The 14,362-nt window shown below is 40.2% G+C and overlaps 1 protein-coding gene across 1 annotated transcript in view; it reads left to right on the top strand.

Moving 5' to 3' along the window:
* LOC149287382 (transmembrane protein 131-like) overlaps positions 1–12,277 on the top strand; it is a 63,231-nt gene extending 50,954 nt beyond the window's left edge. Inside the window, exons 23-32 of the mRNA XM_089492892.1 lie at positions 724–875; positions 1,564–1,691; positions 2,779–2,936; positions 3,112–3,294; positions 4,997–5,075; positions 5,245–5,327; positions 5,527–5,647; positions 7,673–7,761; positions 11,351–11,520; positions 11,999–12,277. Coding sequence (XP_089349018.1) covers positions 724–875; positions 1,564–1,691; positions 2,779–2,936; positions 3,112–3,294; positions 4,997–5,075; positions 5,245–5,327; positions 5,527–5,647; positions 7,673–7,761; positions 11,351–11,520; positions 11,999–12,277 — 1,442 coding nt within the window. The remainder of the gene's footprint in view (positions 1–723; positions 876–1,563; positions 1,692–2,778; positions 2,937–3,111; positions 3,295–4,996; positions 5,076–5,244; positions 5,328–5,526; positions 5,648–7,672; positions 7,762–11,350; positions 11,521–11,998) is intronic.
* The last annotated feature ends 2,085 nt before the right edge of the window (positions 12,278–14,362 follow it).

The following is a 14,362-nucleotide window of genomic DNA, read 5'->3' as shown; positions in this document are numbered from 1 at the left end:
GAGCTACAAATGTACAAAAATGTTTTCAGGGGTACAATGGGACTATACTCTTGGGGACTGTCTATGAAGTTTAGTATGTATGTGAAATGAATACACAGAATTTGACAGAACGGATTGGGCCCGTCTTATTCATCCATTTTCCTCCCTGTATAGACTCAAAGCTTAGTTAGTCCTTGGCCTTGTCTTAGATCCAGGATAGCCATATACCTATGCCATGCATGCTTATATGCACTATAGCTAGCCACGTGTGTGGTTTCTGCCTTTTTGTGGGTAAATATGATGCTGCTGGGCTTTTTGAATGGAGCGTTGTGTTCCAGCTTTATAGAGGATGTAGCAACAGGCAGATTTACTTATGCTTTGGTCATATTGGATTAATACTTTCCAGCAAAGATCCTTTAATATCCGTGAAGTAATTTCCCTGTAGAGACCAGATATTGGGAACGGTCCCTGTTTGGTATCTATCTTGAGATAGTTATACCGCTCGTGTAATAAAAGATCTGCTGGACACGACATAAATGAGAAAAGGATAGACACAACATCTGTAAAAAATTGTATTTCTGAGAGCAGCCATGCTTTATTCCCCACGACAATTTGGGTTAAGGGACATCTCTGTCCAGGGGAACAGAACAGTGATTGTTGGTTGCTACGAGAAAACCATAGTATAGTTTGTGAGATGCTGAGACTGCTTCAAGTTTTAATTATTGCAAATTTTGCTACCTTTAGGAAATGGACGCAGGGTGTCCCTTGGCTTAAACCGTGAAGGCTCTGATACTGCAAAAAAGCATATTGTCAGAGAAGGAACCTCAGAAAGGAGCGTTCAGAGTGTACCCAGAGAAGAGAGAACTTGTGGCAGATCAAATATTTCCACAGTAAAGGTATTGAAAATAGAACTTTTTTTTTTTTTTTCTTGTTTCCCTCAACTTGGAGTATCTTCAGTTCCTTGAGGAGCAGCACTAGTCTCCATCAGATTAACCAAGGCATATTATCACTTAAGTGAACCCTTGGTGTCTGTAATGTGCATTTATGTTCAGCTCACCAAGGAAGAGCAAATACAATAACAATCTACACACAGTTATTCTCATGTCGATGAAATGGACTTGTACTCGAGTGAGCGTCGCTAGACTGGAGTTGAATTAATTTCCATGTGTTATCTGTGTTCTCTGAGGCCAGCAAAATAAGTGCTGTGAGCCTACAAATCCTGGTGCTAGCACACAGCACATACAAATCAATATAGGCTATTCCTGAACACAAGGTTATAACAAAGGTTACACAAACAGGTTTATTGAATATGTTCACACACAACCACACTATGTTGCGTCTTCATGTGTGAGCATGTTGGGTCCAAGATGCCCACAGTAGAAGCAGCATGCTGAAATAAACTTTGTCGCGCTTGCCAGAGAGCAAAATCATTTAAAGGGTGCTTTGAGGTTTCTACGCAGGGGCATTGGGGGTATTGCTTTGATATTACAGGGAAATAAACGCACATTGTTGCTCCAATTTTCATTAAAAAGTGAAATGTTTTCATAATATTTTTGTTCAATTATTATTTTTTTCTTACTTTAGCAAGAAGATTCACTTAGAAAAAAAAGCCCTGTGGAGAAAAGAGATGGAATATTTCCAAATTTAAATTGGAATAAAAATAGAACGCAAGCCAGAAAAAGTAAAAAGAAGAACAGTGTCTTTACCGCAAGGTGGGTCTGTCGCCACTCCCGTTGAAACTATCCAAGTCGGTTTTCATGTTCCTGGTTTATGGGGCGTATCGGATTAAGCCATTTAATCGCTTTAATAGTTTTGGGCATCAGAGTAGTTTTGAGTTTTGCCAATGGAAACATTTTATACTGTTTGTAATTAAATTAATAAGTACTGTGCAGGGCAACCCTTGTGAACCTAATGTGGAGTTTCCAGTATTCCATAAATACAAATGGATTGGTATAATTCACATTTAAGAAATAGTGTAGTGCACACGTTTTAGGAAGCAAGCATCTTACTGGCTTACTTCCAACCAAGAGACAGTCTTACAGAAGTAAGCTAGCTGTGAGAGCTCATGAGCTATGATGGATCCAAGTTTTCAAGCTGAGCAAAACCCTCCCTTGGTTAGTATCAGGACCCCAAAAAATAAGGGGAGACATCATTTTCTCCCTGCTGATAATGATGAATTTTGCTGGTTGTTGGCCTCAAGCCCAGAAAGACTGACTTTTGGGACTGAATCATTCTCAGAGCGACGGGGAGCTTGAGAGAATTGTTCCTTTTTAAATATGCTTAAGATGTTTTCTTTGAATATTTTACTTACATAGAGGAAGTTGGTCTCTCTCCAACTCTCATACAGGAAAACGGAGACATTTTGCAAATTTATGTTTCTAAGAAACATCACACAATTAACACCAGGCAAACATTGTGGGATGAGTTGCTGGAGACTGCCAGTCTGATCATACTCAGCCAATCTGTTCGGTTTCTTACTTTGAAACAAACACTGTCGCTTTTCTACGTGTCTCGCATCTGTGTTCACGCGATCACAAAGGGGGATATGCTTTTCGTTAAAGCATTAAGAACTGTACTTTGCCATCCAGCTGGTATTTTTCTTGGTTATTTCAAATCAAGAAATTATGTAAACAGAAATTAAGAAATTACTTATTTTTGATGCTTATATATTTTTAATTTCAGAAAGATGGTATCCCAGAATATGTTGGTGGTCTAATAAACTTACTGTTGGTTGATATGTGGCTTAGACAAAGTGGCCTGACTAGCAGCACTCTGTATGTAATGTGTTTGCTTTTTCAGGGGTACGGATCAGTATGAAATGAAAATTAAGTCTCAAGAGCCAGAAAGGCCAGAAGTAAGAATCCAAAACAGGGTGAAAAATTGGAGTTCATTTGCAAACGGAGATGTGTTTAAAGTGGAGCAAAAAAGTGCAAGATTACCAGCCCGTGGGGAAACAGGTACCCGAGCACCGTTCTTCTTACAATGATCAATGTTTTAATTTATTAAGCTAGTGTGGAAGTTCTACAGTTGTATTTTTCCAGAAGTGGTTAGTTCAGGAATCCAATGGTGGATTCTCATGGTGGAACCCATTTATTTTCAGAATATTTACACACTCTGCTCTTTGTATCCTAGAATGCTACCAGATTCTCAAAAGGAAATGCATGGATAAGTTTTCTTCGGACTCTAGCTCTGACTGTGGTAGCTCCCGTGGTAGCGTGAGAGCCAGCCGTGGCAGCTGGGGAAGCTGGAGTAGCACTAGCAGTTCTGATGGCGATAAGAAGAATGCTCTTCCTAAACAGCACTATTTCCCAACAAGTACGTGCAAATTATTGGGCGGAATAAAAGTACAAAATAAAAAGTATTTAATGAGAAATATACCAATGACTTTGCTGATCAGATGAACCCTAATATTGCCACATTTGCTAGCGAGGGCCGTGCTCAGAAGCTTACACTCTAGGAATGGGGTAAGGAGAAGCATAAGATATGTAGAGAGGTAGTGAGGGGATTGTGTTAGTAGCAGGTATGTTCTAGCTACAAACATGGTAGGCTTCTTTGAAGTAGGTTTTGATATTTTACTTGAATCTTGGGAGGGAAGGTGAAAGAGTTCCAGAGGTATGGTGAACACTCGCAAGTGGAAAGAGGTGATAAGATAGGAGGAAATCCTTAGCTCTTGGGAAGAACGTAAAGATAGAGTATTTTGTTACCAGGGCGGAAATGTTGCAATAGTCAAAGCGGGAAATAAGGGAAAGGAACCAGGTTTTTGTGGCTTCTTGAGTGAGTAGTGGGCACATGCAAAATGTTTTTTAGGTGCAAGCAGCAGGGTCTGTCAAAGGACTGTGAGTGTGAGGGATGACTGAGATGTTTCAGTTGAAGATATCCTCAAGGCAACTGGTTTTGGTTGGTGGGAGAGATAGTTGTGTTGTTAATGGAGAGAATTCAAGTACTGGGGTGGAGACAGAAGTAGGAACGATAATGAATTCAGTTTTAGATTGATTAAGTTTCAGGTTGTGACATCCATGAATAGAGTAGCACACAAGCAGTTGGTGATACGGGGCATGAGAGAAGAAGAGAGGTCAGGAGAAGACAAGTAGGTTATCTGCATATAGATGATACTGGAAGCCAAATGGGTTGATGAGTCTTCCAAGAGATGACGTTTAGAGAGAACAGGCTGATCCTTGGGGAATGCCAACAGAAAGTGGAAGAGGTGAAGGTATCTTGCCAGAGAAGTTGACATACATGAGGAGAACCAGGAGAGAGAGAGAGAGAGAGAGAGCTGTATCTTGTATACCTATAAAAGAAAGCGAGTCAAGAAATAGGGTGTGATTGACAGTATCAAAAGCAGCGGAGAGATCCAGTGACCTTGTTTTGTTAGAGCTGTTTGGGTAAAGTGAAAGGATCTGAAAGCAGCGTGCAAATCTTCAAAGAGGGAATTAGAGAATTACACAAACATAAAAGTAAAATTCAGGGATATGCAAATGTTTTTTTTATGACAGACTTAATTGTCATATTACAAAGTTCAAAAAGATAGAAACCTGCGCAAACTACTGCTCGTGTGACACACAAGCTTGCAAACATTTCATAATGCTTTGTTTAAACAAACGGTTGTACAAATAGTTTGATCCTGGATTGCTTTCAAGAGGCAATTAGAACTGAACAACTCGATAGGACTCCATAAAAATGAAGCTTGCCCGCATCTATTGACCATATACAAACATATGAGAGGTTTTCATTCTTGATTCTTACTTGCCCCTAATATATTTAATAAATGAAGTAGTGTCATTTTTGAGTGTGTCCACTTTCACCTATACTTTATGGGCAAAAATTGTGTTAGCCGTGTGGTCCATTTCAATACCATATGTTTCCATTACTGCGCATTGTACAAAGTTCAAGAAATGTAATTTAGCAACATCGTTCTTAACATGAAGAGCCGGTGACGGTTTGTGTCATACTTCAAGATCCTCATTTTGTGATCCCACTATGTTTTGCTGAACATGCTTTATATTTTACTTTGCTTTAGGGGACACTATTTCACAGAGTGGCTTTCCTTCCGAGGCCCCAATTGCTCTTAACCTTTCTCACAACATTTGCAATACGAGGTAAGGTCCAGGCACAAAAATGGAAAGCTGTGTGTGGCTAAAATGAAACAATCCAATGCAAATTGCATGCAAGTTATGTGAAGTCCATTGCTGGTAATAAATTGCAGATCGTACATTTGTTTATTTGGCCCTTAGTTGCTCCTTCTGACCTTTTTCTTTATCGTGACAGCTCTGAAGCAAACCCCATCTCCCGTTACCCAGAGGTCTTATCTCCTTCATTTACGAATGCTTCAGATGCTGAAAAACACAAAGGTAGGTGTACCGTTTGGGAATCGCTTAAGTTATCTAAACACATCTTTATTCATTGCCACTGTCAGTGTATTGCATCGTCTTCGTGGCTCTGACACGTGTTTATTTCATGGTTGTGGGATGCAGTCCAATAATAGTGAAAATAACATGGTTTTTGTGCTAGTTAATTTTAATTAACCAACCAACAACTCTGTACTTGCAGGTCTTTACCCTCAAGATGATCTGTGGTCCAGTCAGCCTGTGTGTTTGACGAATGATTTGAACTATAATCTTGAGAGCACCATGACATGTGTTATGCAGGATCCACCTCCTGTCCAGAACAGGTAAGCGTTAAGCTGTAGTGATTTAGAAATGTTGGCAAATCATTTTACTTATAAGTATTTCTTCCTACCGTCTTACTTTGGAGTGATATGTTTGTACATAGGGGTTTTGCTCCCTATTCATGGTTTATTTACAATGTTGTAAATCTCAAGAAGACATGAAGTTTTCACTCTCTTCTGAGGCAAGAAGACACAGAACCACATGCTTTAGTAATTAATAAAATACGGTTGCCAACAGGAAGGATATGCTTTAACCCCTTGATGACAATTGCCGGTCCGGGCACGTCACGGAAAATCAAGTCATTCACTTTCTGCACCCAAACGGCGTTGCTGTAATGCCTCGACCTCGAGGCATTCAGCAACGCCACGATCGGCACTAGGGGCCATCTTTGGCTCCTCCCCGGGGCGTCAACATCCTAAACTTAAATGGTGTCGCTGAAATGCCTCGATCAGGAGGCATCCAGCGACACCAAACACTTACCTCTGGATGGACTGTGACCACTCCAGAGAAAGATGGCGGCGGCCCGGAAAAAAACCCAATAAAGACGAAAAAGTTCGCTAGATGGTCTCCAGACCCTCTAGAGAACTCTGGCTCCACTTGCAGGTTGAATACAGGTACTGCATTCAACCATGCAAGTCAATGGAGCCCAGCTTTCTAATCACAGTGTGATTAGTAAAAATAAATGAAAAAATTAAATAAAATGAATAATTATAAAAAAATGGTAAAAAAAACAGTAAAATGTAAAAATAATTTCCCACTGATGTCACTATCAGGGGAACCTTCAAGTTGGGAAAAAAAAGTAAAACATTTTTTTTAAAAAAGGCAAAGAAAATAATATATATATATATATATAAAAAATATATTTTTGTGAGCAAGTCCTAAAATTAGCATATTAGCTTAAAACAATTCTCGCATGGAAAGAGTTAAAATACTGGCATATTAAATGCCCATGGGGTGTCTACTTTAAAAAAATGTATGATTTGATGGGGTAAAATCAATTGGCCGGGTTCAACGATGTCCCAAATAACACAGGGGGAAGGATGGCCACACATCTAATTTCCAATTAGAAAAATTCACATGTACCAAATGTGGCCTTTTAGTTCCCCCAAAAAATGACAAACCCATGCATGTGGGGGAGTATCACTGTACTCGGTAGATGTTGCTGAACCCTAAAATACTAGCATTTGGAATACCCTGGGCTGTCTAGTTTTCAAAAATATATGACTTGATGGGGTAAATTGCATTGGCTGGCTTCAAATATACCTGAAATGGCACATGGGGGGAAGAATTACCAGATTTGGAAAAAATGGCTTTGAAATAGCAAAACGCTACCTGTACTTATTGCCCCATAATGTGTAGAAAAAAGCAAAAAAACATAAAAACATTGGGTATTTCTAAACTCAGGACAAATAGTAGAATCTATTTAGCAGGTTTTTTCCTTACCTTTTATAGATGAGTAAAAGCTTTTTCAACTAAAAGTTAGAAACAGTCATTTTTTTCTAAATTTTTCACCATATTTTATCCTTTTTTTAATAGTAAATAATATGATACAATCAAAACAATGTCATCTAAAGAAAGCCCTTTTTGTCCTGAAAAAAACAATATCTAATGTGTGTGGGTTCAGTAAACGGGAAAGAAGAAAATTACAGCTAAACACGAGCAGCGCAGAAATGTTAAAACGGCCATTGTCACAAAGGGTACAAAAAGTAAAATCAGCCTTTGTCACGAAGGGGTTAAAGAGGTTTAAACAACCTGAAGCTATTTTATAATTAAAAAATGTGCGAGCTACGTTATGATGGCTTTGCTCTGCTCTTTGAGATTTTGGAGGGAATATGCAGGTTCCTTTATTGTTTGTTCTTGTGTGATTCATACATTTAGCACAGGAGCTCAAAAGCTACACTGTCAAAGGAAACCTCCAAATTGTTATATTTGTTTACATTAAAGCCTCTATTGGCCATGGTTATAAAAGTGTGTTAATTTAAATGAATAATCTTCTGCTGTGTAAAACATTTTCCCTTCTCCTCCAGTTATGTTAATTGGAACGGCTCGTGTGATGGACAGTTTTCCAGAATGTATGGTTCCCTTGAGTTAAATGACTTCAGCTCTTATCCAGAAGGTAAAATTATTCACGGGATTGGTATAAAATAACTTGAAATAACTAGAGCTGAAAAAGTAACTTTTGACTGGGTTGAAATCAGATTTTTTTTTGGTGCTCCCTTGTGCTAACACATGATTGCCGACTGGATGTGGAACTATGCTTCGGCAAACAATGTTCTCACAGATTTATGCATATTTTTATAAGGTCTCATAACAGAGAAGTGCAGTTTAGAGAAGCAAAACTATGTTCTTCCTCAAATTGGGAAGCAAGCAGAAGTGTTGCCACACACAGACCTTTTATTAAGATATTTTCAGCTCGACTGAGTAATATAGATTTTTTTGTTAATTTTCCTGGTGATCAACTGTTTTGTAGAGTGAAATTCACTGCATCGCCTACCCTACTAGCTTGCTGGACAGTTGACCATTTCAACTTCATATCACTATTCATAACCCCAATGAATTTCACCTCCAAGGAGGGCTAAACTATCCGTGCATATTACAGAACTGGGGAGGTTTCTGTAACATGAGTTGTTTAGTTTAAAAATAATAATCAGTCTCGCTGAAAAGAAGGGGAGTCTTAAATACAGCGCAGTATACGGTAATGTGGATTATCATTGAAGGAAAGTAGGGATTTATTTAATAGTGTTCCAATATAATAATAATAATTACAGCGCTGTAGGATATGATATCTAAATCAATAAATAAGTCCAGTAGTTTTCCATGGCCAGCTCAGTCCTTCTTTGGGCAAGAACCTCTCTGTTGAAGCCAGGCAGTTATAATGTTCCACTCACCATAAACTCTCCAGGTACTGATTATACTATAACATTTTGAAAATACTTTGTTTAGGAAGAGATTACTGAAATCTGAATTAATGGCCAAGTAGATGTCTCTAGCACTGTTTTAATCCATTTTGCTGCAGACTTAGATATGTTTGTGCTCTAGCTAGATTTAACATCATTAGAACGAACCCTAATAGACATTAAATCAGAAAATAGTAGAAGAAAACATGTGCAGAAATTGTAGACTAGTAAAATTCACTTTGTGAGGACATTATGAAATGCAATAAACTAGATGGTGCACTTAAACCATATTCCTACCTTAAGATCGCTTGGTAAACTCACCCTGCTTGTATGTGGACAGGTGCCGGCAGCCTTTACCGGGATGGTCAGTGGAACTGAATCATATGTTGACAAATGTGTGGAAGCCCAGAGCAGAAAAAGTAAAAGGGGGCATTCCAGTAAAAGTAAAATAAACAGGCTCATGACTCAGTGTGTGAGCGTGTCTAAATAAAATAAAGGAAAATAATTTCCCCCCAGTTATCTTGGATACAGAACTAAGAAACATTCTGTCATGTCACGTCATGTCTGCATCCATGTGCTGCTATTTGAAGCGTAAAGTTTATATGCCCTAAAGTGTTAAACTTTTGTATTAACTGTGTATTGTGGACTCTTCAACAATTCTGACCTCTTAGTAACTATGCTCTGGCTTTAAAGTTAATGAGCCCTGGGCAACCCTGTATTTGTGGACTCCCCACAGTTTCCAGGAGCATCGCCAATTTTATAGGCATTGCTTACCCCCCCCCCCCGTCCCTACCTCTACCATAGTTGGGAACAAATATTAGTAGCTGTGTGCCCCTGTAAAATACTGGGCCCTGAATGAACTGTTTGCTGTTTGTTCCTCCTCCAAAGTTTCACATGGTTGCCATCAGGGGAGGGCTGGCAGCCTAAGGCCTGGGGGGCAAGTCTAGTCAAGTGGCCCGTTGCGCCACCGAATCAGCACACCATCCATGCCCATCTTTTCCTGATTTTCTAACGCATATTGATGTAATGTGATGGGACTGGGAGTAAAAAAAAAAAATGTTTAAAACATTAAAAAAACAGTTAATCTTTGTAACAAAATAAAATTTAAATATGGAAAAATTGGACCCTAGACATTTCCTTGGGCCCCTGTCTGTAATTATCCCCAGAGTCCCTTTGTCCCTCATTCACTAAGCCACGCCTCTGTTTTACTTACTCCCTTTAGTTCAGGTATATATCAAATAAACAACACATGTAAACAGCACGTGCATGTATAGATCAACTGAATAAGAAATACAAACCCTGTATTTGCAGGTATACATAAATAATGTATGGAAACAGCATAGCAGAATAACACACAAACCCAGCTTTGCAGGTACAGATCAACTGGAAATCACATAACTAAGCATTAAAGGTATAGCTAAAACCCCCTAAATTACAGACATAGATCACAGGATGCACACCCCCAAAGCCAGCCCTGGTGTCCACACTGCTCACATAGAACCCAACCAGCACCAAGATAACATTAACAAATTACAGTCCAGAGTGAGCAACTTTGTCCCCAACAGCCCAGCGTTAGCCAATTTTGTCCCCAAACAGCCCACCCTGACACCAGTACAAGCTCTGCAACACCGACACCCAAACACACACACACCAGTACAAGCTCTGCAACACCAACACCAAAACACACACACCATTACAGGCTCTGCCACACCGACACCCAAACACACACACACCAGGACAGGCTCTGCCACACACACACACCATGACAGGCCCTGCCACACACACACCCCATGACAGGCCCTGCCACACCGATATCCAAACACACACACAAACCAGGACAGGCTCTGCCACACCTACACTCAAACACACACACACCAGGCTCTGCGACACTGACACCCACATCCAAAATGCTTTCCACACTGATTTGCTGTTTGTTTTTCCCCTTGTACTGATGCCCCAGCCAGCCCCCCCTTTTGGTTTTAATGTATTTCCCCCACACCCTTGTGTATTGCTCCATGTGGATTTGTGCCCCCAGCCAGCCCCCTTTGCTCATTATGCCCCAACACCCTTGTGTATTGATTTATTTGATGTCCCCAGCCAGCCCCCTCCCTTTTGTATTGATGCCCCCCTTTGCATTGTTATTCATTGATCCATGTATATTGAACCCAGCCACCCACCTCCCACCTTTGTGTATTGATTTATGTGGTGCCCCAACCACCCTGTTGTGTGCTTATACCCCCTAGCCACCCCCATTTTGCATTTAATATTGTTGTCCCAATGCAGTCCCCCCCCTTTGAATATGGCTTCCCTTCCGCCTATTACCCCAACTATTTTTTTTATTTTTTTAATACTTATGTTTTTTGCTGCCATCCTTCACTGCTGCTGTCCCCCAACGTGCTCTTCTACCTGTCACGAGGAACTGTTCCGTGTGACTCCGCCCCCTTGAGCGGCCCATCACATTGACGATGTGACGTGCCGCTCAAGGGGGCGGAGTCGCACGGAACAGGACACTGGGCGGCACTGTGCAGGCACGCTGGCCGCTTAATGATTTTAAAGCGGCCAGCGTGTCTTACGGCCGCTTTAAGAGTCACTGCAATGGCATCTCGGTGTGCCGGCCAGTTCGGCCGGCCCACCGCGGATGCTGCGGGCATTAAAGACGGCCCTGGCGTGGCCGAATCAGCCACTTAAATGGGCGGCTGCGCGGCTGGTTTAATGTAGATTCAGGGCGGCCTGGGGGGCAATTGCCCCCCAGCCCAGCCCACCCCTGGTTGCCATTTAAGTAAACATCTTAATATTATCTTTTTACAGAAAATATGAACTACCACAATGGCTTCCCATGTCCTGAAGCTCAGAATCCAGCTTTCATTGACCACCAGTGTCAGTCAACTTGGAGTATGAGTGGCCCCTCAGCTCCACCCACTCCCCAGACACCTACAGTGCCTAGCACATGGGAGCCCGCGAGTTACGTCAGCACTTCTGTAAGTCATCGAACATCCTTACAAGCTTATTGTCTGTTTGCTAATCTTTTCTGCATCTTTAATAGTATGTTTCCCTTTAAATGCTTGTCTTTTATATTGGCATCACTCATGTAAGCAAAAAATAAGAAATGTACAAACTATATTTGCATGGGCAGCTAGGAAAGACATTACTGTTAAACAGAGACCCTATATGTATAAAGATTTCCCTTCTCACCCCTATGGGTGGTATGTGTCTTGCTCAACCTTGGGTTTTCGGGTCTTTATATTGCATACAATTAGGAGCTTACATGTGAGTGCATTTGATCGTTGGTGATTATTCCAAATATATCCTACTGTCACAAGCTTCCAGTTGTAAGGAATATACATTTTGTGTGTTAGTTTCTGTGTGGGTTTGTAGGATGGGCCAACTGCTTTGCATGTGAAGCCATCTATGGTACATTGCATGTGCTAATAATGTAATTGATTCATTTTCCACCAGCCGTACCTCTCCAGCACCAGGAGTTTGTCTCCCATGTCAGGATTGTTTGGATCCATCTGGGCTCCGCAGAATGATGTATTTGATGGGTACTGCCCAGCCAGTGGTTCTCCTCCTCATTCCCAACATGTTGGCAATCACTCTGTGATATGCAAGCAGGAGTACTCTTCCAGATTTAACCCTTTTCATGCTTATATGAACCTGGACATTTGGACAGCGACTGCAAACAGGAGTGCAAGTTTCCCCATTTCCAGGGATTCGGGGTACTGTGGGAACATGTGAACTGAGTTAAATCCAAGACAATGTGAATAATGATGTTGCAGTTTATGATCACTAGAGTGAGCAAGTTGTTGGAGTAGAGTACATGTTGGTGAATATTTTGGCACTTTTTATATGGATAATAAATTTCTTTTTTTTATTATTGAATTTAGTTTCTTGGTTTTTATTTACCCTTATATTTACTGTGTGTGTGTATATGTAGCTAAATATGTCAAAGCCCCTTTAAAACAAAGGGGAGGATCATATATTTTGGAGACTACTTTTTTATAGCTCTTAGAACCGTAATGGTTTTTTGGTAATCCATCACTTTAATTGCTCTAGAAGTTGTGGTAAACTTATCGCAACCATATGGTGAGTTTGAAAAACTAGAGTATCCAGCGATCTCTATAAAGTCAGTGTTTTAAGAGACTGTTATTCCAAAACTGTGTGTAAGGACGTATGCTATGGACCCAACATGTACCTGTTTAAAATTGCCTCTAGTTACACTTCCTATTCTTCTTGAGTTAACCATGGCTCATTGCTTTGCAGTGTCCTTTATATTTTTTTTAACTCATGTACACTCTAATGATCAGAATAATATCTCCATGCATGAGTGTGACATGATTTATTGCATTTTTAATGACAGGGCATCTAGGCGTGACATTGAACTGATGGGTCATGGCTAGGAGAGCTTGTGAACCTATGCCCCCCCGGCTAATTGTTACACATGCTCAATAGGACTGCCTGATAGTGACCAGCAACCTCTGGTAAAGTACACTTCTAATAGCAGCAAGGTAAAAGGGCACTGTTTGCTCACATTGGCATCTGCCCATTTAAACAATGTTCTAATCTAATGACAATTTGCTCTTTTAGATTTGTTTTCCATTACTACAACTACCTCCTTTTGTTAATTGTACAGAATTTGCTTGCTGGGAGTTGTCTGGAGTTCAATTGTGACGCTCATGCTTTTGAGCTTGTCTATGACTTGCTGAATATCTCGGCACCGCAGCAGCCGAAGAGCTTCCATTGGCTATGGCTGTTCTTCAAAATACCCTTTTGTATACTACATAGAAACATTTATGTAGCATACTACTTTATTTACTTTAAAAACCCATCATAACTCCTCCTTACATATATTTTTGTAAAAAAAACTCAATCCAAGACTGTGCTCCTTGTTCTCTCCATGGATATAAGTGTCCCCAAAACATATTCTTATAACCAGCTTAAGTATAATAAGATCCACCCTTACCAATTCTGATTTCATGTATTAGCTTACATTTTTAAGTGTGAAAAGCTCATGAGAACAACCACTGTGACACTTGTTGGCGGAAAGGAAGAATTGTTTTTATATTACATGAAAGAATGATTCACTGTTTCAGAGAAGTATCCCGAATGAATTCACAATGCGGTGCATAGAAGCACTTTACGCTTGTTAATTCTAGCAAACAGATTGGGCTGCAGCAGTTTCTGGCACCAGAACAAGTTGTGCTGGCAACTGATTCTGCAGCTCTGTTCAGAATGCTGGTAAAATTGGCGACCTCCAGAGCTTTGAATGACCCACAGGCTGCCTGAAGAGCTCATGGCTTCTAGTATACCATGTAACTATTCTGGCCTGGCTCATTCCCAATACTGTGAGGCTCTCCGCATAGTGGCAACTGGACTTGGCAAACCGATGAACTGAATCCTAATTAGCAAAGGCCTACTTACTGAAAGTAATTTTCTACACTTCAGAGTGTGCTTATATAGTTAATTTTTTTTTTAAATGGTGCATTCTCATCGCTTTAATGTGGGCTTGTTACTTTTCATAATGAGGCATGTCTCAGTACATGTAAAATAACGAATAGCGAAGCAAGCACAGAGGAAAAGTTTTTGGCCTGTATTTACATTACACTAAATACTATCACTGAGAATAAACTCAAATAATAATCGTATGTCCTGTCTCATGTTCATAAATGCAAAACTAGCGCCTTTGGAATTACCAGCATTTATGTATACATTTGTCTTAAAATATGGACGCAATCTGTTTTAATTAAGAAGTAAATTATTGTATTCTTGTCCATATTGAATATAATATTCAAACATTCACAGTGGGGGTTGGAAAAACAGGAG

Source organism: Sceloporus occidentalis, unplaced genomic scaffold, assembly GCF_023333645.1.
Source record: "Sceloporus occidentalis isolate IW3139 unplaced genomic scaffold, rSceOcc1.0.p SCAF_61, whole genome shotgun sequence".
Taxonomy (NCBI): Eukaryota; Metazoa; Chordata; class Lepidosauria; order Squamata; family Phrynosomatidae; genus Sceloporus; species Sceloporus occidentalis.
Note: the sequence above shows the minus strand (reverse complement) of the source record. Positions and strands in the feature narration are given on the sequence as shown.